The 25,407-nt window shown below is 35.3% G+C and overlaps 1 protein-coding gene across 1 annotated transcript in view; it reads left to right on the forward strand.

Annotated features, from left to right (window-relative positions):
• The window catches only part of LOC122690437 (fibronectin type III domain containing protein 3C1-like), a 54,939-nt gene that overhangs the window by 14,389 nt on the left and 15,143 nt on the right, over positions 1–25,407 (forward strand). The window contains exons 10-24 of the mRNA XM_043897416.1: positions 220–358; positions 892–945; positions 1,052–1,173; positions 1,259–1,433; positions 2,071–2,157; positions 2,365–2,503; positions 3,104–3,172; positions 3,578–3,696; positions 3,821–3,926; positions 5,858–5,964; positions 6,169–6,282; positions 7,286–7,435; positions 21,865–22,139; positions 23,136–23,348; positions 23,794–23,960. Of these exons, the coding sequence (XP_043753351.1) occupies positions 220–358; positions 892–945; positions 1,052–1,173; positions 1,259–1,433; positions 2,071–2,157; positions 2,365–2,503; positions 3,104–3,172; positions 3,578–3,696; positions 3,821–3,926; positions 5,858–5,964; positions 6,169–6,282; positions 7,286–7,435; positions 21,865–22,139; positions 23,136–23,348; positions 23,794–23,960 (2,036 nt within the window). The remainder of the gene's footprint in view (positions 1–219; positions 359–891; positions 946–1,051; positions 1,174–1,258; positions 1,434–2,070; positions 2,158–2,364; positions 2,504–3,103; positions 3,173–3,577; positions 3,697–3,820; positions 3,927–5,857; positions 5,965–6,168; positions 6,283–7,285; positions 7,436–21,864; positions 22,140–23,135; positions 23,349–23,793; positions 23,961–25,407) is intronic.

Genomic DNA, 25,407 nt, shown 5'->3' on the forward strand with positions numbered 1-25,407 from the left:
CAAACCCCTACAAATCCAGCATTAGTTCACTTTCTTTCATTTAAAACAGGCAAGAGGGTGGTTTGGGAGCCATTATTTGCGAGGATACAGCTTTGTTCAATTGGAAAAATTTTTATAATTAGCTCCTAAGAAATGTATCTGGAAACTCAAGTATGCAATTTAGTACATTTGTTAGGATAAATACTTGAATGCTTACAACAATTGTCATTACATTTTTAGAATTACAACTGAAAGAGGCTCAGCACACAGAACTGTGTCTGAAGTGGTTAGCTTCACAACTCCAGGTTGCAAACCAGACCGTCCGCTTGCACCCAAACTGATTAATCGATCCAAGAGCAGCCTGAATTTACAGTGGAAAGTAAGGATTTTACTGCCAAAAGTACTTCAAAATGTTTTTTAATTTAAAAACATTCTTTCCACTTTGTCTTGAATGTTAAATGTGAAATTTTGCTTGCTTCATCTGACCTATTCCCCTAGCACTTTTCCATCTCCATAATCATCTTTCTCTTTCTGTCTATATAGAGCATCAAGTAAATGATAAATGTCAATCAAAATTTCAATAACTAATGAAAGTTGAAATGTCAATTTCTATAACCCAAATACATTTGTAATTGTGACTACCAATAAGTCTACCTCTCAATTTACTTTAAGTACTAACTTTCTTCCTTGCATAAAATTTAAGGAGCACAACAAAACATAAAATTTGGCATGTCCTATAGACTGTAAAAAGTACATTTTAACTTTAATATCTGAATTACCTCAAAAATAAAATGCAAACAGATTAATTTTACAGTGGTTTCTTTTACTTTGGTCGTATATACATGTGTGTGGTTGGGTGGGTATACTGTATAAAAATAGCTCATTATTATTTTATCTTTCTGATATTTTTAGGGTTCCAATGGTAATGGTTCTAAAATAAACAGCTTCTTTTTGGAATGGGATGAGGTAAGCAGTTTTGTTTTTTTAAAGCACTTATTTGTAAATTATTAATATTATGAATTTTTATTTGAAACATTTTATAATTTTCTAATATTTTATGTATATTATTAAGGGCAAAGGTGAAGACTTCAAAAATTGCTATATAGGTACCATGAAACAGCACAAGATCCTTAAACTGAATGCTTCTACAAAATATTCATTCAGATTAGCTGCCAAAAATAAGTTCGGCTTGAGGTACATTGAACTACTACAATATTTAAAAGTCTATACTTCAATAAGAACTTGAAACTAATTTTTCCATCTTCATTTATTTTTTCAGTGATTTCAGTGAAATAGCAGTCTTCCATACATCAGGAACTATGCCTCCAACACCTTCACCCCCTAAGCTGAAAGAAGCAGGAATCTGTAATTTGTCACTAGAATGGAGTGTCCCAACTAACACAAATCCAAATGACAGTCTTACTTATGTACTAGAAATGGAGGAAGCAGGATCTGTAAGTTTTTCTTTCATATCCTTTAGTCTTCAACTTCAGTCTTAGGTATCTTTTATATGCATTTTACTCTGAAAAAAATAGGATTTTATTAATTTAATTAACTTACTTTGATCAAAGTATATGATTCCTGAGTCTCAGTGTTCTGGATGGGACCAGTGCAGAGCCAAGGTTAAGCAAGCCTATACAGGGAGATCTTAAGGTACCCAAGTCCCTACAAATAAGTTCGAAGCAGCAACAGCCGTAACAACAGAACAGAGACTCAGAGAAGTGTGTTAGTTCTTCAACTTTGCGCCTATCCTGGACAAACTTGCATGGTCACACAGCTCTCCTACATACTTCACCAGGGCAAGCCATTTCCTCATCTCCCTGAATCCCTGATGTGGGTGGAGGGCAAATTGTTTCATTCCATTCTGAACTTTCAAGTCTATACTGAATAGACTAGTCAACTTAAAAAGCAACTGTAACTTTTATGTTATGTATATTTTACCACATTTTAAATAAAACAACTAATATTTAGATTTTTTGTGTAAGTAATAGTAAGGGCCTTTCTCAGGACCACCCAGATGGAAAATAAATTGAAGTTGGAACTTGAACCCAGGCCTATCTCATTCCTAAATTCATTGTCTTTTGTTTCCAGGGGTTGGGTTTTAAACCTCAATACAATGGAGAAGATCTTTCATGCACTATAAGAAATCTTCAGAGAAGTACCACATACAAGTTCAGGGTATGTGGCTATAATTTATAACCTGTATCATATATTAATATAAAAGTATACACTTCACTAAAGATAAAAATGAGTGTCTTTTGGGGTTGAAATGAAACCTTTTTCAGTCAAATAACTTGCTTTACAGTGTTATTTGCAAACTGCACATTTTCAAATCACACATTTATTCCCAATGGTCAACCAAAGTATTCTCTTTCACTCAAACAGATCTTTGCCTGCAATACAGAAGGAAGAAGCAACCCCAGTAGAGAAGTAGAATATGCTACCTGTCCAGATAAGCCTGGATCCCCTAAAAAACCATATATAAAGGGAAAGGTCCATGCACACAGAGTAAAAATTGGATGGGGTAAGTAATGTTTTTCTTAAATAAAACTCACTCTAAATATTAACTATTGAGAAAAAAATCTTCCTCTAATTGCCCTCAGCTTTACAAAGTAGTCTCTTAATCATTTGTATATTAAATACTTTACCATATAAATGTTCCATTATAAACTATGTTCTTTTTTCTAGTTCTCTATTGCTATCTCATTAATTCACATATGAACAAATTACTGAACCTTATATGAGCCTTTAAAATTATGGTTGTTACAAGTAAGATTATATTTAATATAGAGGCTTTAATTAGGACACACTGATGATAAATATCAACTTGACAAGATATTATACAAATTATTTTGCCTCTAAACTGGGAAAATCCACTTTAAGGTACATACAATTAGCATTTCAGTCTCCTCCAAAGAACTTTAAAATGTTACTTAAGTAACATTTTAATAATGTAATTTGATTATGTTCTTATGATCTTTATTAATATCTGAATATTAATATCCTGTTAAGTTTCATGTTTGCATTTTTCTTCCATGAAAAATCTTAATTTATGAAATAACATTGCAATGAAAGACTTTTAAGTTTACTCAAGAATAATTTTAATTTTATTTCTCTTTTTCAGAACCACCCGAAGATAATGGTGGGACAAACATTTCAAGTTACAGTTTAGAAGTTAGGGAGAATTTGGATGGTAAGGCATCATGATTTTTTTAAGGTTTTGTTCTGAAATAATTTTAGACTTGCCTAGAAGCTGCAAAAATAGTATAGAGAATTCCCATGTGCAACCTTCACTTAGCTTCTCCTAATATTAATATCTTAATGCAATATCATAGAGCAATTATCAAAGCCAGGAAATTGCCACTGGTATAATACTATTAGCTAAACCCTAGAACTTACTTGGATTTCTCCAGTTTTTTATAACAAATCATATTTACTAACTGATCTAGTATGATTTTATGGTTAATTCTATGGGGAATATAATTAATTACTGTAAATAGGTTATTAGACAGTAGTTAACTTCCAAAATGGTATATACATGAGATCAGATTTATAAGCTACCTATAAAAATTGGACAAATTTGCTTCTATCCCTTCAGTGAATTTCTGGAACATAATCTACAATGGAACCACAAGGGAATTTCTGTACAATCACCTGCAACCTGGTACTACATATAAATTAAGAGTCTTTTGCACTTCACCTATAGGCCATAGCCAGGTGAGAAAAGAGAGAAAGAAAAGTTTTTAAATTGAGGATTGAAATGAACTGTATAATATTACTAAATGTTTTACAAAACTAAACTTGAATTCAGTAGCCATAAGGTACCTTGTATTTTTCTTAGCCTTCAGATATATTGACTGTTCAGACACCTAATCTTTCTCCTGCATCTTGCTGTCCTCCACCCTTGAATGGTAAAGTGCAGTCCAAAGAAACCAACATCTTATGCAGTAAGGCTTCTTCTGTGATTTTAATTACTGACCTAAATTTCCTGTTTTGTAACTTCTGATTTTTATATTGATATATTCAGTTGGCCAAAAAGTTTCTTTGGTTTTAAGTAAAAATTAAAGACACATTTTTCATTTTTACCAAGAGCTTTATTGAACAACATGTTCACCGTTTTGTTCCACTGCCTTCTGCCATTTTTCAGGAAACTTCATAATTCCATCTTCCCAAAACTTTCTTTTTGAGCAAAAGACTGTTCCAGGTGCCTTTTACAGTATTCCAGGGAATGAAATATTTTCCATTAAGAGAATTTTATAAAAAAATGAAATAAATGGAAATCTGAAGGTGAAATGTCTGGTAAATATAGCAGAAGAATTAGGACTTCCCAGACAAGCTGTAACTGTTTTTGCCTGGTCATCAAAGAAACGTGCAGTTTTGTGTTATACTGATGGAAGATTATATGTTTTCTGTTGATTAATTCTGGTGTTTTTCATCAAGTGTGGCTTTTAGTTGGTCTAATTGGGAGCAGTACTTATTGGAATTAATCGTTTGGCTTTCCAGAAGGAGCTCATAATACAGGACTCCCTTCCAATCCCATCATGTACACAACATCACCTTCTTTGGATAAAGACTGGCTTTTGGTGTGGTTGGTGGTGGTTCGTTTCACTTACCTCATGATCTCTTCCATTCCACATTATTGTACAGTATCCACTTTTCATCACCCATCACAATCTCTTTTTAAAATGGAATGTTTTCATTATGTTTAAATACAAAATCATGTGAGGAATTATGATCAAGAAGATTTTTTTCCACTTAACTTTTGTGGACCCCAAACATCAAAGCGATTAACATAACCAAGCTTTATGTGAATGATTTTCAACACTTGATTTGGATATTTGGAGTATGTCAGCTATCTCCTACATGGTATAACATTGATTGTTCTCAGTTAATGTTTCAATTTGATCCCTATCAACTTCAGCTGGTCTACCAACTGTGGAGCATCATCGAGGAAGAAATCTCAAGCAAGAAACTTCACAAACCACATTTGATACAATCAGCCACAGCATCTTCTCCATATACTTCACAAATCTATTTTGGTGTTTTTACCTTTTTTGAAATAATAAATCATAATATGCTGAAATGTTGCTTTTTTTCTTCCATCTTCAACACTAAAATAGCTACAAAAACTCACCAACTTCATTAAGTCTTTTTAAATGCATGCTGATATAGCTGTTACAATACAAGCTTACAAAATTGTTTTCAATGAAGTTAAAGGCAACTAAGCTCCACTAGAGTCATCTTACAGAAAATAAATGAACATTTTGGCCAACTCAATATTAAATCTACTAAAACAGAATAAATTGTTTTCTTTTAGTGCAAAATCAAATAATGTCTAGAAAGTTATTTCTTGGTAACTAAAATCAGAAAAAAATTTAAATGTCTGGGAATTAAAAAGCTAACTAACACAAACTGGTATAATTTGAGCTTTTTGTTACTTTAGCATAAAGTAACTATTATAACATATCTTCTTAAATTATATTGTGTTTTTAAGTACCATCCTTAAAATTTGCAATTTTTAAGTTAATTTTGCATATTTTTCAGATAGTAGGAAGTTGCTAAATAACACAGGAAGCCTAGTCTGGCACTCTGTGATGACCCAGAGAGATGGGATGAGGGGAAAGGAGGGAGGGGAGAGAGCAGGAAGGTATATATACGTGTGTGTATATATATACATATATATGTGTGTGTGCATGCATAATTATGCTGAAGCCTGTCATGCTGCAGTCCATGGGGTTGTAAAGAGTTGGACATGACTTGGCAACTGAAAAACATATAACTATGACTGATTTGCATTGTTACATGGCAGAAATCAACACAAAATTATGCTTTTTCATCAATTAAAAAAGAAAAATAAAAAAATTGTATATTTTTACAGACAATTCTCCTACAAAAGGAAACTCTGAAGTACTTATAAATGTCAAAAAGGCAAATGGTAACCAACATGATGCACAAGGGCACTCTGGCTCAGAAGTGAGATGCACAGTGAGTAAATTCATTCCTAGAGAATTCAGTTTCTGGTTAAAAGCAACAAATAAATCTGGGAAAACTAAATTGTTCAGCTGACCATTTGTTGTTCATTTCACTTTGGATGAAAACATGCTTCTACTTCTTATCAAGGTGGGGAGTGAACATGCCTGTACAGTCATTTGTATGTCTGCTTATTTGTTTCTTTGTGTTTATTTGCAGTCTGGATCTCATTCAGTGACATGTGAAACTGCTCCAGTCCCAAGCCCTCCTACTCAATGTGGTATACCTGTGCTAACCTGCAAGAGTCCAACCTGTGTTGTTGTTAGTTGGGAAGTACGTTATCAGTTTATTAATTTTGGTGATATGAAAGCACAGTAATTGGTTTAGAAATTTCTTTTAAAGTCTATAACTCCCTAAGGAGTCAGAGTCTAGATTAGGGTTCCATAAATTTTGGACCATGGTTTTAGAACACACCTAAGACCTGTTGCTAGTGCTATCAGAAAGGCTAAGGCTATGGTAATCCTGCCTTCCAAATCTTATATTTTTGAAGGATAATAAATTTAGAAAACCAAAGAGACAATCAATATGCAACCAATTGAATTTTTTAAACTAAAATAAGAGATAATAAAATTAAATCTATTTATAGTTTTTTTAAAGTTTCATTAGGAAACCTCTGGTAGTTTGCTTGCATATAACCACTGTATGACACATAAGAAATGTGACTGTGAAGAAATGAAGATTTTTTTAAAATTTACATCCATTTGAATGTCTTCCCCTTCAAACTAATCAAACTCAAAAAGAATTTGCCTAGGTATCTTTGATTTTTTTCTTCCCTTTTTCCCAAATTCTAGCAGAGAATTTTTAAATTAACAAAAAACCTTTAGTCTGATAATAATAAATGATTATCTATAATGAAAGAGAATGTAAAAATATAGAGAAAAATATATATAGAGAGAGAGAGATATGAATCACTTTACTGTACACCTGAAATGAACACATTTTAAATCAACTATATTACAATAAAAATTTTTAAATATAATAAAAAGTGATTCATCTGTTCATACCATTGTATAAAAGCCAGAGAGTATTGGGCTTTGTGTTTGATCCCACTAGTATGTTGGATTATCCAATCCTTTCTCTTAATTTTATTTGAGCCATTTAATGTTAATTTTAGTGTTCAACATGATGTTTATTTCTGTAGTTGTCTATATTTCATTCCATTTAATAGATTATAGGCTTTGACCCTGAAAGGATCATATTGTTACTTTCCATAGTATTGAGTATAGTGAATCCTTATAGAAAGAGATAAATTTCTTGTTTTTGTTGCATTTTTCAGATTCCTGTATGTAATGTTGCTGAAATCACTGATTACAGACTAGAGTGGGGACAAACTGAAGATTCGATGCACTTGATATACACTGGCCCTTGTCTGAGCTATGAAGTTAAAGGTCTCATTCCTGCCACTACGTATTTTTGCAGAGTTCAGGTAATCCTAACAGTTCTTCCAATGTAAAGAAAGTATTAAGCTATGCTATTCACATTCATAATATACCATTTCTAGTGTAAAGACCAGAAGGAAGTCACAGACTTCCAAATCTTAAATATTCATCATATCCAGCAACAACATTCTGGGTTCCTTTACCTTGCTTTTAAAGCCTCACATAATCTGGCACCTACTTTCTCTTTTTAAATTTATTTATTTTTTAATTGAAGGATAATTGCTTTACAGAATTTTGTTGTTTTCTTTCAAACATCAACATGATGGCACCTATTTTCTATTCCAACTTGATCTGACATTATTTTCTCTTCAGTTCTATATTTCCCAAATTTCCCTGAACTAACACTCACTTGAAATGCTTTTATAAAACACTGAATTCTGCACCTCCACTCAGACCTACTGAATCAAATTTTCTAATCCAGAGATCTACTAATCTGTATATTATAGAAGCACCCAAAGTGATAATTGTCATTAATTAGGAAAAACTGCATAAACCATACCAAACAAACAAGTCTACTGCCACCCCAAGTATGTTTTGTACATTTGTTCATACTGGTTGTCTTCTATCTTGTTCCATAAAGCCAAGCTTCTGCAAGAATGTTTCCCTGAATACCTTAGGTGGAAGTGATCCCTTCATCTTCTACTAGAATTAGAAAATTTATAACTTTAAGGTTTGGGGAAGCAGCCTACATTTAGAATTACCTGATATGTTGTCCATATAGTGTTAAGCCATCAAATTCTAGGAACCCTAATACTGGCACCTGAGCTGCATGTTCCAGATTGCCTTTCATAACTGGAAGTTGGAGGGTTTTTTAAGTTTTTTTAAAGAAAAGAATCCTTTGTAATATTTTTGGATACCCCTATTTTTGTACTAGAAAAATGCTCTCACAATATATATTTATTAGACAGCCACCACAATAGTTCAAAGAATAGGGGAGTTAATGAACATTAAGTTTGCTGTAGTGGGTCAGACATTAATGGTGAGACATTAATTAATTTAAAAGATATTAGAGAGGTAAAAATCAATGGACTAGCTTCTAGCCAAGACAGAGTACCCCCATAATTCCCAGGTCTTCCCTCTTACAACCAAAAAATCCTGAGCATAATGCAACAAGCAAACATAGGAAAACTCTGAATGGTGGAAAGAAAGAAAAATGTGGAAGGAAAAAAATCCTGGGGGACTCACAACTTGAATAACACAGTGGTGAGCCCCTAGACTTCCTTAACATCTCCCATACAGCCCAAAAAGGGTGTGAGAGAAGTCTCCAACTCAAAATTTCCAAAAGGGACAAACCGAACAAAAACTCCAAGAAAAGCCTGTTCCACCCCAGCCCCAGCAAAATGACTGGCAATAAGGTAGCCTAACAAAAGAAAATATTGTTGGCAATACCCACTTTACCCCACGCAAACATCAACAGAAAAATTACACATATCCCTGTCCTTCCCCACCCATGAAATTTCAACAGGCCAAGTAGGAAGCTGACTATCCAATTTACCCCAGAAGCAAGCAACATGCTCTGATTTCCATAGCCAGAGGTATCAGTTTTGGCAGGGCCAAGCAGGTAATTAATCTTCCATCCTCTGCCTGGCAGAAGCAGGCAGTACTCTGCTTCCATTCCCCTGCTAACTGGTGTCAGTATGGCCAAGCAGGGAGCTTCCAGTCTTCCATACCTCTCTCATGGAAGCAGGCAGCAGCTCTCTAATTCCGTTGTAAGGGTAGTGTTGGCAAGCTCAGCCTCCACCCCCACCCAGCAGCAACATACTGAACAAAGTGGTATGATTCAGGCTAGTTAGCTCTCTACTTTCCTCCTGCTCCTGTATCAGTGAGACCCAGAGTGAAGCTGAACTTACATGTCCACCTACCAGCACTGAGACTGAAAGACAATATGGGAAGCATAGCTAGTCAGCACTCAGGCCCATCCGCCTTCACCTGCTGTCAGTAGGGTCCAGTGGAGAGCTCAGTCTCCATATCTTCTCAGCCATTAGAGAGGGATCTAGGTGTTGAGAAAGCTAAGCTACCCCATTCTCTTCCCTTGGTGTCATTAAGACCCAGCTGGGAGCTAAGTTTACACTTCCACCCTGAATAAATAGAGGTGTTAGTCCTGCACTTCCCTTCTCCATGGTATCAGCACAACCCAGTGAGGAGTTGAGCTTATACCCACACTCAGAGACAGCAATGCAGTATAAATAGTTGCCCTACTTTTTCTGGAAAGAAATCAAAGGGGCCTAGACAAAAGCTGAACTTCCACCCTACTCAACATTTGCACTATACCTCTGGAGGGATACAGTCTACTAAATTCAGTTCAATTCAGTCACTCAGTCATGTCTGACTCTTTGCAACCCCATGGACTGCAGCACGCCAGGCTTCCCTGTCCATCACCAACTCCCGGAGTTTACTCAAACTAATATCCATTGGGTTGGTGATGCCATCCAACCATCTCATCCTCTGTTGTCCCCTTCTCCTCCCGCTTTCAATCTTTCTGAGCATCAGGGTCTTTTCCAATTAGTCGGTTTCTCGCATTAGGTGGTCAAAGTATTAGAGTTTCAGCTTTCAGCATCAGTCCTTCCAATGAATATTCAGGACTGATTTCCTTTAGAATTGACAGGTTTGATCTCCTTGCAGTCCAAGGGACTCTCAAGAGTATTCTCCAACACCACAGTTCAAAAGCATCAATTCTTCAGCACTCAGCTTTCTTTCTAGTCCAACTCTCACATCCATACATGACTACTGGAAAAACCATAGTTTTTGACTAGATGGACCTTTGTTGGTAATGTTTTTGCTTTTTAATATGCTGTCTATGGTGGTCATAGCTTTTCTTCTTTTAATTTCATGGCTGCAGTCACCATCTGTTTTTTGTTGTTTTTTTTAAACAGTCTACTAAAATATGATTAAATAAGATCCAGGTCTCATAGTATAATATTCAAAATGTCCAGAATAAATAATCATTTGTCATACAAGAACCAGGAAAATCACAACTTCAATGGCAAAAAAACACAACAGGCTCTGTGAAGTAAGACAGAGGTTTGAGTTATCTGAAAAGGACTTAAGCAGCCATCAAAAAATATTCTGACCAGTAATTGTGAGTTATCCTGAAACAAATGAAAAAATATTAAAAATCTAAACAAAGAAATAGAAGTCATAGAAGAAAACCAAATGGAAATTACAGAACTTGACAATACAATAATAAAATAAAAGCTTTATTGGATGGGTTTAATAGTAGAGTGGAGATGACGAAAGATATAGTCAGTGAACTCGAGCACAGATAATAGAATTTACCCACTCTGAACACCAGGAAGGATTTAGAAAAAAAGAAAAAGTTAATGATTTCAGAGATATATGAAATAACAAAATAACTAATGTTCATATCATTAAACCCCAGCAGGAGAGAAGAGAAAGAGTAGGAATGAAAAATTATTCAAAAAACAATAAAAACCATTCTAATTTGGGGAAAAATATAATCCAAAAGATTTTAAAAGCTGGACAAATCCAAAATAATATAAACCTGAATAAACCCACTAAGTCACATCTTAACTAAATTCTGGAGACAAAAAAGAAAGAAAAATATCTTAAAAGTATCCAGAGAGAAATGGTACACTACTTATAGGTGAACATCAATCCAGATGACAAAAGTTACCTCATCTGAAACCATGGAGACCAGCAAGAAGTGGCACATTTTTCAAGTAGATAGGAAATGGCAACTGCGAACTATATCCAGTAAAAAAATATTCTTCAGGAATGAAAAGAAAATAAAGACATTCTCAGATGAAGAAAAACTAAGAATTTGTTGCCAGCAAAACTACCCTAAAAAATATCTACAGAAAGTACTCTAAATAAAAAGGAAAAGATAACAGAAGAAGGTTTGTAACTTCAGGAAATAAATAACATTGGGATTTTGACTCAAGATGGTGACATATGAGTCCTGAGCTCACCTCCTCCCACAGGCACACCAAAACTGTAACTATACAGTAACAACCCCCTCTGAAAGAAGTCCAGGAATATTCTATCCAGTAAAGTTTTCCTTCAGAACTGAAGGCATTATCAAGAGTTTTCCATGGGGAAAAAAATACTCACAGGATGGGAGAAAATGTTTGTAAATCAAGTGACTGACAAGGGATTAATCTCAAAAAAATACAAACAGCTCATGCAGCTCAATATCAAAAAAAAAGCAAACAATGCAATCAAAAAAATGGGCAGAAGATCTCAATAGACATTTCTCCAAAGAAGACATACCGATAGCCAACAAGCCCTTGAAAAGGTGCTCAATGTGGCTCATTCTTAGAGACATGCACATCAAAACCACAATGAGGTATCAGCTCACACTGGTCAGAATAGCCATCGTCAAAAAGTCTACAAACAATAAATGCTGGAGAGGGTGTGAAGAAGAGGGAATCCCCCTACACTGCTGGTGGGAATGCAAACTGGTACAATCACTACAGAGAACAGTATGGAGGTTCCTTTAAAAACTAAAGACAGAGCTACCATATGATCCAGCAATCCCATTTCTGGACATATATCCAGAGAAAACCATAGTTCAAAAGGATACGTGGATACCAGTGTTCACTGCAATAGCCAAGACATGGAAGCAACCTAAATGTCTGTCAACAAATGAACAAGATACACAAGATGTGGTAGATAGATATAGATATAGATAAAGTGGAGCATTATTAACACTGAGTCATCAAAACAAATGAAGTAATGACATTTGTACAACATGGATGGACCTAGAAGTTATCATACAGTAAAGTAAGTCAGACAAAGACAAATATCATATGATAACAGCTACATGTGCCATCTAAAAAAATGATACAAATGACCTTATTTACAAAACAGAAACAGACAGACTCACAAATTCTGAAAACAAACCTACATGTACCAAAGGGGAAAGAAAGCAGAGAAGGATAAATTAGGAGGTTGGGATTAACATATACATACTACTATATTTAAAATAGATAACCAACAAGTACCTACTATATAGCATAGGGAACTCTACTCAATATTCTGTAATAACCTATATGGATAAAGAATCTGGAAAACAATGAATTTAAGTATATGCATAATTGCATCACTCTGCTGTACACCTGAAACTAACACACAACATTATAAATCAGTTACACTCCAATAATTTATTTTGTTTTTATTTTATTTTTATTTGGAGGATAATTGCTTTATGGTGTTATGTTGGCTTCTGCCACACAACAACATGAATCAGTCATAAGTATACATATATCCTCACCCTCTTGAACTTCCCTCCCATCCCCTCATCCCACTCCTCTAGGTTATCAAAGATCACCTGGCTGAGCTTCCTGTGTTACACAGCAACTTCCCACTAGGTATCTATTTTATGCATAATAACATATATGTTTCAATGATACTCTCTCAATTCATCCCACTCTCCCGCTTCCCCACAGTGTCCACAAGTCCACTCTCTACATCTGTGTCTCTATTCTTGCCCTACAAATATGTTCATCAGTACCACTTTCTGGATTCTATATACACGTGTTAATATACAATATTTGTTTTTCTCTTTCTGACTTACTTCACTCTGTATAACAGTCTCTAGGTTCAGGAGCCTCAGTTCAACTGACTCAGATTCATTCCTTTTATGGCTAATATTTCATTCTATATATGTACCACATCTTCTTTATCTGTTCATCTGTCAATAGACATATGGGTAGCTTCCATGTCCTGGCTATTGTAAATAGTCCTGCAGTGAACATTCGTGTCCATGTGTCTTATTGAATTATGGTTTTCTCAGGGTATATGCTGAGGAGAGGGATTGCTGGGTCATATGATAGCTTTATTGCTAGTTATTTAAGGAATCTCTATACTGTTCTCCAAAGTGACTATATCAATTTACATACCTACTAACAGTGCAACAGGATCCCCTTTTCTCCAAATCCTCTCCAGCATTTATTGTTTGTAGATTTTTTGGTGATGGCCATTCTGACTGATGTGAGGTGATACCTCATTGTAGTTTTGATTTGCATTTCTCTAAATCTCAACTAAAATGGACTGGAATGGGTGAATTTAACTCAGATGAATATTATATCTACTATTGTGGGCAGGAATCCCTTAGAAGAAATGGAGTAGCCATCATGATCAACAAAAGAATCTGAAATGCAGTACTTGGATGCAATCTCAAAAGTGACAGAATGATCTCTGTTCGTTTCCAAGGCAAACCATTCAATATCACGGTAATCCAAGCCTATGCCTCAACCAGTAACGCTGAAGAAGCCGAAGTTGAACGGTTCTATGAAGACTTACAAGACCTTCTAGAACACCCAAAAAAGATGTCCTTTTCATTATAGGGGACTGGAATGCAAAAGTAGGAAGTCAAGAAACACCTGGAGTAACAGTCAAATTTGGCCTTGGAGTACAGAATGAAGCAGGGCAAAGGCTAATAGAGTTTTGCCAAGAGAACACACTGGTCATAGCAAACACCCTCTTCCAACAACACAAGAGAAGACTCTACACATGGACATCACCAGATGGTCAACACCAAACTCAGATTGATTATATACTTTGCAGCCAAAAATGGAGAAGCTCTATACAGTCAGCAAAAACAAGACCAGGAGCTGACTGTGGCTCAGATCATGAACTCCTTATTGCCAAAATCAGACTTAAACTGAAGAAGGTAGGGATAACCACTAGACCATTCAGGTATGACCTAAATCAAATCCCTTATGAATATACAGTGGAAGTGAGAAATAGATTTAAGGGACTAGATCTGGTAGACAGAGTGCCTGATGAACTATGGACGGAGGTTCGTGGCATTGCACAGGAGACAGGGATCAAGACCATCCCCATTGAAAATAAATGCAAAAAGGCAAAACGGTTGTCTGAGGAGGACTTACAAATAGCTGTGAAATGAAAAGAAGCTAAAAGCAAAGGAGAAAAGGAAAGATATACCTATTTGAATGCAGAGTTACAAAGAATAGCCAAGCAAGATAAAAAAAAGCCTTCCTCAGCGATCAATGCAAAGAAACAGAGGAAAACAACAGAATGGGAAAGACTAGAGATCTCTTCAAGAAAATTAGAGACACCAAGGGAACATTTCATGCAAAGGTGGGCTCAATAAAGGACAGAAATGGTATGGACCTAACAGCAGCAGAAGATATTAAGAAGAGGAGGCAAGAATACACAGAACTGTACAAAAAAGATCTTCACGACCCAGATAATCACAATGGTGTGATCACTCAACTAGAGCCAGACATCCTGGAATGTGAAGTCAAGTGAGCCTTAGGAAGCATCACTATGAACAAAGCTAGTGGATGTGATGGAGTTCCAGTTGAGTTATGTCAAATCCTGAAAGATGCTGTGAAAGTGCTGCGCCCAATATGCCAGCAAATTTGGAAAACTCAGCAGTGGCCACAAGACTGGAAAAGGTCAGTTTTCATTCCAATCCTTAAGAAAAGCAATGCCAAAGAATGCTCAAACTACTGCACAATTGCACTCATCTCACATGCTAGTAAAGTAATGCTCACAATTCTCCAAGCCAGGCTTCAGCAATACGTGAACCGAGAACTTCCAGATGTTCAAGCTGGTTTTAGAAAAGGCAGAGAAACCAGAGATCAAATTGCCAATATCCACTGGATCATCGAAAAAGCAAGAGAGTTCCAGAAAAACATCTATTTCTGCTTTATTGACTATGCCAAAGCCTTTGACTGTGTGGATCACAATAAACTGTGGAAAATTCTGAAGGAGATGGGAATACCAGACCAATTGACCTGCCTCTTGAGAAACCTGTATGCGGGTCAGGAAGCAACAGTTAGAACTGGACATGGGACAACAGACTGGTTCCAAATAGGAAAAGGAGTATGTCAAGGCTGTATATTGTCACCCTGCTTATTTCACTTATATGCAGAGTACATCATGAGAAACGCTGGGCTGGAAGAAGCACAAGCTGGAATCAAGATTGCTGGGAGAAATATCAATAACCTCAGATATGCAGATGACACCACCCTTATGGCAGAAAGTGAAGAGGAACTAAAAAGCCTTTTGATGAGAGTGAAAGAGGAGAGTGAAAAAGCTGGCTTAAAACTCAACATTCAGAAAACTAAGATCATGGCATCTGGTCCTATCACCTCTTGGGAAATAGATGGGGAGACAGTGGAAACAGTGTCAGACTTCATTTTTTAGGGCTCCAAAATCACTGCAGATCGTGACTGCAGCCATGAAATTAAAAGACGCTTACTCCTTGGAAGGAAAGTTATGACCAACCTAGATAGCATATTAAAAAGCAGAGACATTACTTTGCCAACAGAGGTCCGTCTGGTCAAGGCTATGGTTTTTCCAGTGGTCATATATGGATGTGAGAGTTGGACTGTGAAGAAAGCTGAGTGCCGAAAAATTGATGCCTTTGAACTGTGGTGTTGGAGAAGACACCTGAGAGTCCCTTGGACTGCAAGGAGATCCAACCAGTCCATCCTAAAAGAGACCAGTCCTGGGTGTTCATTGTGAGGACTGATGTTGAAGTTTAAACTCCAATAGTTTGGCCACCTGATGCAAAGAGCTGACTCATTTGAAAAGACCCTGATGTTGGGAAAGTTTGGAGGCAGGAGGAGAAGGGGACAACAGAGGATGAGATGGTGGATGGCATCACCGACTCAATGGACATGAGTTTAGGTAAACTCCCGGAGATGGTGATGGACAGGGAGGCCTGGAGTGCTACGGTTCATGGGGTCACAAAGAGTCGGACACGACTGAGTGACTGAACTGATTCTGACTGAACTGAACTGAATGTAAAAGAAAAAGACTATATTTGATAACACTATCATATAATTGAAATTTGCAAAGAAAGTATAATTTAAATGTCCTTTCCAGAAAAGAAGAAAAAAGTGTGAGGTGGCAGGTGTAGGAATCCTCTCATAATGTATATTTATCAAGTCACCACAATGTACCATCTAAATACTGTAATAATTTTATTTGTCATTTATATCGAAATAAACCTGAAACGTAAAGTTGTAATGGGTTAAAAACAGGCATAAATATAGTAGAATACCCTTCCTCACAGATTCTTAAAATATATTTGATGTTTGAAGCAAAAATTATAACACCATCTGTTGTGGTGCTCAATAAACAAGGAGGAAATACTTATGAAAATCATATTTTTTAAATGAGGAAAGTAAAGGTACCTAAGTTGAAGTAATGTTTCCGGGCCTCACTCAAAGTGGTAAAACATTGATACCACCAGACTTTAATAACTTACATATGTATATTTTAATACCTGGGAAAACTAGGAAAATGTCATAGAGTAATATACACAAAAATAGTGTAAATAAGTGAAATCACATTAGTTTTCCAAAAAGTATTCAAGTTATCCCATATAAAGGTAAGAAATTAACCAAGGAACTTGTGATTTGAACCCCAGAAATGTTCAGGGAAGAAGGAAGTGGTCTGTTGACCAGGCTTCAGTTTCACAGGTCCCTATCCCCACTCCTTGCCATTACAAAATCTGCTGAGGCCAGAGACACAGTGAGCTGAAATGCCCCCAGCCTAGGGGGAGGTGCCCCTTGAGGAATTAGGTCACCACCTGCCAAGTAAGAAATAGAGGAAAGAGAAATAGAAGTAACAAACAGGAAAATTAAAGGCAGACTTAAGCTCTAGCATACTAATTATTAACTTAAATGTAAAACAGCCTAATTATACTTATAAAAAGCAGAAATGGCATAGTGACTCAAAAAAATCACAGACCAATATTCTGTCTACAAGAAACTTACTTCAAATACAATAACATAAGAAAGTTGGAAGTAAAAGGGAATAAGATATATCATGTAAACATTAATAAAAAAGCAGGAGTGATTACATGTATATAGATAATGAAGACTTCAAAACAAAGGAATTACTGGAAACAAAAAGAGACATTAGTAATGCTAAAAGGATCAATGATCAATGCACCAAAACACATAAGCATCCTAAATGTGTATGTATCAAGCAACAGAACCTTAAAATATATGAAGCACAAAGTGATAACCAGAAAGGAGAAATTAGGCAAATACACACTTACAGTAGGGAATTTCAACACCCCTCTCAGCAACTGATAAAACTACTAAGTAGAAAATGATCAAGGATAGTGAACAACTGAACAACATGATCAACCAACAAGATCTAATAGACATATTTAGCACACCACCCAACATCAGATTACATACTCTTTTCAAGTATCCATAGCACATTCCCCAAAATAGGCCATATCCTAAGCCATAACAATGTAAAATAATTGAAATCATACAAAGTGTGTGTTCTGACCATAATGAAATCAAACTAGAACTCAACAACAGAAAAACAACAAGAATGTCACTGAAAACAGGCAGAAGTTAAACAATACACTTCTAAATAATCCATTTGCCAAAGAGGAACTATCAGAAGCAAAAAATTTAATACATAGAATTGAATGAAAGTGAAAATACAGCATACCAAAATAGGTGGGATGCACGTAAAGCAGTGCCAACAGAGAAATTTATAGCATTATACACTTATCTTGCAAAAGAAAAAAAAGACTCAAATCAATAATCTAAATTCCTACCTTAATTAGTAGACAGAAGAGTAAAATGAACCAAAAGCAACCAGGAGGAAGGAAATGAGCAGAAATCAATGAAATAAAAAACAGAACAATAGAGAAAAGTCAGTGAAAGAAAAAGTTGGTTTTTGAAAAAAAAATCAATAAAATTGATAAACAACTTGCAAGACAAAGATAAAAAGAGCAGATACAAACCACTAAAAGAACAAAACATCAGATATCACTACAGATTTGTCAGTCATTGGGCCTGGCATACTGCGATTCATGGGGTCGCAAAGAGTCGGACACAACTGAGCAACTGAACTGAACTGAACTGAAAAGCATAATTAGGGATGACTGAGCAACTCTACACTCATAAGTGCAACAATATAGAAGAAATGGACCAATTTCTTGAAAACCACAATCTGCTAAAACTGAGCCAAGATGAAATGGACCATGTGAATACCCCTATAGGTTGTCATCAAAGAAATATTCATAAATAAAGAGGCCCTGGAAAAGAAATATCCAGGCCCAGATGGTTCCACTGGAGAATTCCACAAAGCATTTAAAGAAAAATTAACATTAATTTTAAATCTCTCACAGAAAATGGAAAATGAGAGAGCTCCCACTTCATTTTATGAGGACAGTATTACCCCAAAACCAAAATCAAAAATAATACAAAAAAAGAAATCTGCAGACAAATAGATTATTAATAGACTGTTAATTTAGAAACACATTTAAAAAAAAACCCTTAAAAAATGTTGGCATTTCAAATCTGACATTGTATAAAAAGAATTATATACTTTGACCAAGTGGAATTTATTTCAGGTATGCAAGCCTGGTTCAAAATTGGGTAATCAACCAACATGACGTACTATACAAACAAGTTGAAGAAGAAAAAAAATCGTATGATCACATCAATTGACCAAAAGTATGTTTGACAAAATCCAACAACCATTCATGCTTTTTTTAAATCTCAAAATTAGGAATGGATGGGGGCTTCCTCAACTTGATAAAGACCATCTACAAAAAACTTACAGCTAACATAGTTAATGGTGAAAGGTGATTCCCCTAAGATTAAGAACAAGACAAAGATGTTCTCACCACTCTTACCCAACATAAAATCAGAAATTTCAGACACTGAAACAAGGTGAGTAAAGAAAATAAAAGGCATACATGCTATAAAGGAATAAATAAAACCATCACATTCTGCAGATAACATGTTTATCTACACAGACCATACCAAGGAATGTACCCAAAAAATCTTGTAAAACCAATATGTGAAGTAAGCAAGGTCTTCATGACACAAGATCAATACCCCCAAATCAATCACATTTCTATATACTAACAACAAATATGTAAAAACAGAAATTTAAAGCACAATAATGTTTACAATAACTCTAGAGAAAATGAAACATGTAGGTATAATTCCAACAAAACATGTTCTGTACATATGTGCTGAACTTTACAAAATGCTAATTAATCAAAGACCCAAATAACTAGAGAGACATATTGTGTTAAAAAATTGGAATACATGTTTAATGTTTAATTTCCCCAAAATGATTTATAGGTTTAATATAAATCTTATCAAAATCTAAGCAAAATTACTAATAGATACATACAATCTCATTCTAAAATTTATGTGGACATTCACAGCATCTAAAATAGATCAATCAATCTTGAAAAACAAAACTAAGGTGAAAGAAACCACTCTATCTAATGTCAAAAATTTACTGTATGGATATAGTAATAAAGACAGTGTAGTATTAGTGAAGGGACAGACACATAAGTCAATGGAACAGAATAGAGAACCGAGAAATCAACCTACACAAATATGCCCAACTGATTTTTGGCAAGATGCAAATAAGTTAAGAATGCCCTTTTCAACAAATTATGCTGGACAAATTGAATATATAGCCCAAAAAACACAAATCTCTCACCTTATATTTATAAAACCTAACTCAGAATGGACCATAGAAAACTGAAAAATAAAACACAAAACTTTTAGAAAAAATTACAGGAGGAAATCTTCAGGATTTCCTGAAGCTAGGAAAAGAGTTCTCAAATTTAATATCAAAAGCACAAGCCATAAAATGAAAATTTGATAAATTTGAGCTCCTTAAACTTAAAAACTTACTCTGCATAATCCCCTGTGGAGAGGAAATAAAGCTATGCTACAGGCTGGAAGAGAATCTTGACAAAACATATCCAGCAAAGGAGCAATATCTAGAATATATAAAGAACTCTCAAACCTCAACAGTTTTAAACCCAAACAACCTAGTTAGAAAATACAATTCACAGAAAAGAATATACAGATGGTAAATAAGCACATGAAAAGATTTTCAACATCATTAGCCATTAGGGAAATGCATGATGAGATATCATGACCCACCTATCAGAATGGTTGAAATAATAGTAAAATAAACAAATAAATAAAAATAGTGATAACACTAAATGCTGGCAAAGACATGGAGAAACTGAATTACTCATACATTTCTGATGGGAATTACATCCACTCTGTAAAAGAGTAAGGCAGTTTCTCACAAAACTAAACATACACTTAACTATATTCCAACATTCTTGGGCACTTAAACAAATAAAAACATATATCCACAATAAAAACCTGTACATGGATGTTCATAGCACTTTTATTTGTAAGGACCAAAAATTAGAAACGGGTCAGATGTCCTTCAACAGGTAAATGATTAAAGTAACTGTACTACATCCATACCATGGCTAACTATTTGAAAATAAAAGGAATCAAACTATTGATGCACACAACAGCTTTGATGGATCACAGAATTATGCTGACTAAAAATACCTATCTGAAAAATTCACATACTGCTTTATTCTATTTACATTTTTATAAATAATATTTTTTAAAAAAACATAATTATAGTTATGAAGAACAAATTACTGGTTGTCAGGGATTAGAAAAAAGGGGGAGGGAGAAAAAATCACTGAGGCTATAAAAGGGTAAATTGTGATGGAGCTTCTATCCTAACTGGATTGGTGATTACATGAAGCTACACATGTGATAAAATGTAATAGAAATAAATATACACACAAATGAGCACATGTAAAATTGGTGAAATCTGAGTAACATCGATGGAATGTATTAATGTTAATTTCCTGATTATAATATTGTACTATAGTTATGCAAAATATTACCTTTGGGGAAAGTGGGTGAACGATACACTAGAATCTACAATGATCTCAAAATAAAAAATTTTACAAAGTTGGTGAAACTTGATGAAAAGATGTGAATTTTGGGCTACCACCACCAGAGATAGAAACTACAAGTTGAAGAAAAGGAAGAAAGTTTGATGGGATAAATGAGTTCGGTTTGGGTATATTTTTCCTGAACTGTCCATATTAGCACTCTTCATTTACCTTCGCAGTTTTAGACTCTTCACCTTCTTAAATATGCAACCTACAGACTTCCGTGTATATGTCAGCATCTTAGAACCATATTGTTTCATATTGCAATATATAAATGTTTCAAATCAATGTTATACACCTTAAACTTACACAATGTTACGTGTCAATTATATCTAAAATTTTTATTCCGTATTGTTAGAATTAGAGTTTAAGAAAGTTTATTTTGTGAATTTGTATATACAAAGAAAGGAAAAAACTAATCACCTGTGATTCCCATTCCCAACGTTCTCTCTGCTTCCTCTTAAGAGAGATCCATGAAAATTGTAAAGAAGGGCAAGATGGCATGCATTCTTGCAAATGTGATGTCACTTAGGCAAGGCCTGGTTTCTTGGGTATGAGAAGATCTAACATGTGAAAATAAAGCCACAAGCAAAATCCAAACCACATACACACAAGAAAATTTGTTTCTATGCAACAAAATGGTTTATGTACAAAAACCAAGTAATAATGAATCTCTAACAGAATATTCTTTTTCAGGCCGTAAATATAGTTGGAGTTGGAATGTTTGGAGAAACTGGCATAGTAACCACACCAGCAACTGTACCAGCAGTAGTAACAGTGTTACAAGAATTTGAAAACAAAGTTCCTGCCAAATTGGCATCATCTTGCATTGCTATTCAATGGGAGGAACCAGATTGCCATGGTTCTGCAATCACTGGCTATAACATTGAATATGGAGACAGAAAAATTTTGACTGTTAATAGAGTAACAGAATGTCTTCTGAAAAATCTACAGCCTGATACAACATACAAGTAAGTCACTTATATCTTACTTAGGTAGGTGGAAAGCTTTTTGAGACTTTTGAGCAGTTCTACATTTGTAGGTTTATACAATCTATGGGAAATAGATGGGGAGACAGTGGAAACAGTGTCAGACTTTATTTTTTTGGGCTCCAAAATCACTGCAGATGGTGACTGCAGCCATGAAATTAAAAGATGCTTGCTCCTTGGAAGGAAAGTTATGATCAACCTAGATACCATATTAAAAAGTAGAGACATTACTTTGCCAACAAAGTTCCGTCTGGTCAAGGCTATGGTTTTTCCAGTGGTCATATATGGATGTGAGAGTTGGACTGTGAAGAAAGCTGAGTGCTGAAAAATTCATGCTTTTGAACTATGGTGTTGGAGAAGACTCTTGAGAGTCCCTTGGACTGCAAGGAGATCCAGCCAGTCCATCCTAAAGGAGATCAGTCCTGGGTGTTCATTGGAAGGACTGATGCTGAAGCTGAAACTCCAATACTTTGGCCACCTCATGTGAAGAGTTGACTCATTGGAAAAGACCCTGATGCTGGGAGGAATTGGGGGCAGGAGGAGAAGGGGACGACAGAGGATGAGATGGCTGGATGGTATCACCGACTCGATTGGCATGAGTTTGAGTAAACTCTGGGAGTTGGTGATGGACAGGGAGGCCTGGCGTGCTGCGATTCATGGGGTCGCAAATAGTTGGACACGACTGAGCGACTGAACTGAACTGAACTGAACAACCTACATAGCATTTTCTTTGAAACAGATTTCTACTGTTTTAGAAAAATTGGGCATTACTAAGTGTCAGTTTCTCCTCCTCATTAAGAATTGTCAATAGTGACTATGCAAATTCAAGATTTTTGTCTCAGAAATTTGTCTCTAATAATTAGTATAATATGATAGTTAATATCCAACATGGAGTTACTAGGGGGTTAACTTAAATGTAGAAATGTATTTTCTTTTCTAATCTAAATTAATACAGTTTCTTTTTTTCCTCACCACTAGAATCAGAATTCAAGCTATCAATCATTATGGACTAAGTCCTTTTAGCCAGCCAATAAGAACCAAAACCAAGCCACTGCCACCTGAGCCTCCACGACTTGACTGTGTGGTATATGGGCACCAAAGCCTCAAACTGAAATGGGGTAACTCTTCAAGCAAAAGATTACTTTCTAACCTTACAAGCTATAATTTATTAATGGGAGATCGATCTGAAAGGTAAACTATTTTTTACTATTTAGCATGTATTATAATAAAAATATTTTAAAATTTCCTATTTTAATTCATAATCCAAAGTGGTTTCAATGAACTAATAGATGTTAAAGCGGCCCATTAACATGCTAGCAATACTTTCTTAAATTCTTACTGATAATTCAGCTCTCCATTTTTTCCTCTTTCAAAACATTTCTTCCCTTATACAACAGATATTAATACTATGGAATATAGAGTTACCAAAGAAATATGAAAGTCTGCACCTTCACATTGTGATATTTACAATTTGATTTTTTTTCTTTTGTGTTTTACCTTTATGGCTTCAAGTTTATTTATTTAGGGCTTATTATAGTTTTAAAAACAGTTTTAAGTCAGTCATATAGAGTTATTTGTACCTGTAGGACAGTTGATTAATAATATTGCTTCCTTCCATCTCGATTCCCACTTCCAGATTTTCTATTATTTATCACGGACCTTGTCAGAGTCACAAGGTACAAAGATTGAGTGAACACACGCAATATAAATTTAAAATCCAAGCATGTAATGAAGCTGGTGAGGGGCCACTGTCTGGTATCTATACTTTCACTACAACCAAAACCCCACCAGCCACACTTAAAGGTAAGTATTATAAGCCATGATAATGAAGACTATGTTAATTTGAGTTCCAGTAGCTCGTATATAAAATTCCACAGTAAGGTTTATTTTAAATATTCAAAAATAGAACACTAAAATTACTTAATTATGAATTAAAAGGGCAAGATAAAATTTAATGATGTCCCAGAATCATGATTTTTTATATTTTAATTTTATTGGAGTATAGTTGATTTTTAAAATGTTGTGTTAGTTTCAGGTGTAAAGCAAAGTGATTCAGCTAAACATATACATATATCCACTCTTTTTTAAGATTCTTTTCTCATATAGGTTATCCCAGAAAACTGAGTAGATTTCCCTGTGCTATTCCGCAGATCCTCGTTGGGTATCTATCTTATATTTAGTAGTGTGTGTGTATTCATCTCAAGTTATTGATTTATCCCTTTGCCCCATGTTTTCCCTTTGGTAGCCATAAGCCTGCTTTCCATATCTGTAAGTCTGTTTCTGTTTTTGAAATAAATTCATTTGTGTCTTTTATAGATTAAATTGCACATATAAGTGATATCATAGAATATTTGTCTTTCTCTTTCTGACTTAACTTCACTTAGCATGACAGTCTCTAGGTCCATCCATGTTCCTGCAAATGGCATTATTTTATTCTTTTTATGACTGAATGAGCTTCAATGATGGCTTAGTGTCAAAGAACCCACCTGCCAGTGCAGGAGATGCAGGTTCAATCCCTGGGTCAGGAAGATCCCCTGGAGAAGGAAGAGAAGGAAATGGCAATCCACTCCAGTATTCTTGCCTGGGAAATTCCATGGACAGAGAAGCCTGGCAGGCCACACTCCATGGGGTCACAAAAGAACTCTTAGTGACAGAACTCTTCGTGACTAAACAACAAACAATACTCCATTGTGTACTACATCTTTATCCATTTCTCTGTTGATGGGCTTTTACGTTGCTTCCATGCCCTGACTGCTGTAAATAGCACTGACATGAACATTGGGGTGCATGTATCTTTTCAAATTATGGTTTTCTCCAGATATATGCCCAGGAGTGGGATTGCTGGAACATATGGTAGCTGTATTTTTAGTTTTTAAAGGAATCTCCATACTGTTCTCCATAGTGGATGTACCAATTTACATCCCCACCAACAGTGTAGGAGGGTTCCCTTTTCTCCACACTCTCTCCAACATTTGTTTGTACACTTTTTGGTGATGGCCATTCTGACTGGTGTGAGATGATACCTCATTGTAATTTTGATTTGCATTTCTCTAATAAATAGTGATGTTGAGCATCTTTTCATGTGCTTTTTGATCATCTGTATGTTTTCTTTAGAGAAATGTGTATTTAGATATTCTGCCCATTTTTTAATTGGGTTGTTTGGTTTTTTTGGAAATTGAGCTGCATGAGCTGCTTGTATATTTTGGAGATTAAGTCCTTGTTGGATGCTTTGTTTGCAAATATTTTCTCC

This window comes from Cervus elaphus, chromosome X (genome assembly GCF_910594005.1).
Source record: "Cervus elaphus chromosome X, mCerEla1.1, whole genome shotgun sequence".
NCBI classification, from domain to species: domain Eukaryota; kingdom Metazoa; phylum Chordata; class Mammalia; order Artiodactyla; family Cervidae; genus Cervus; species Cervus elaphus.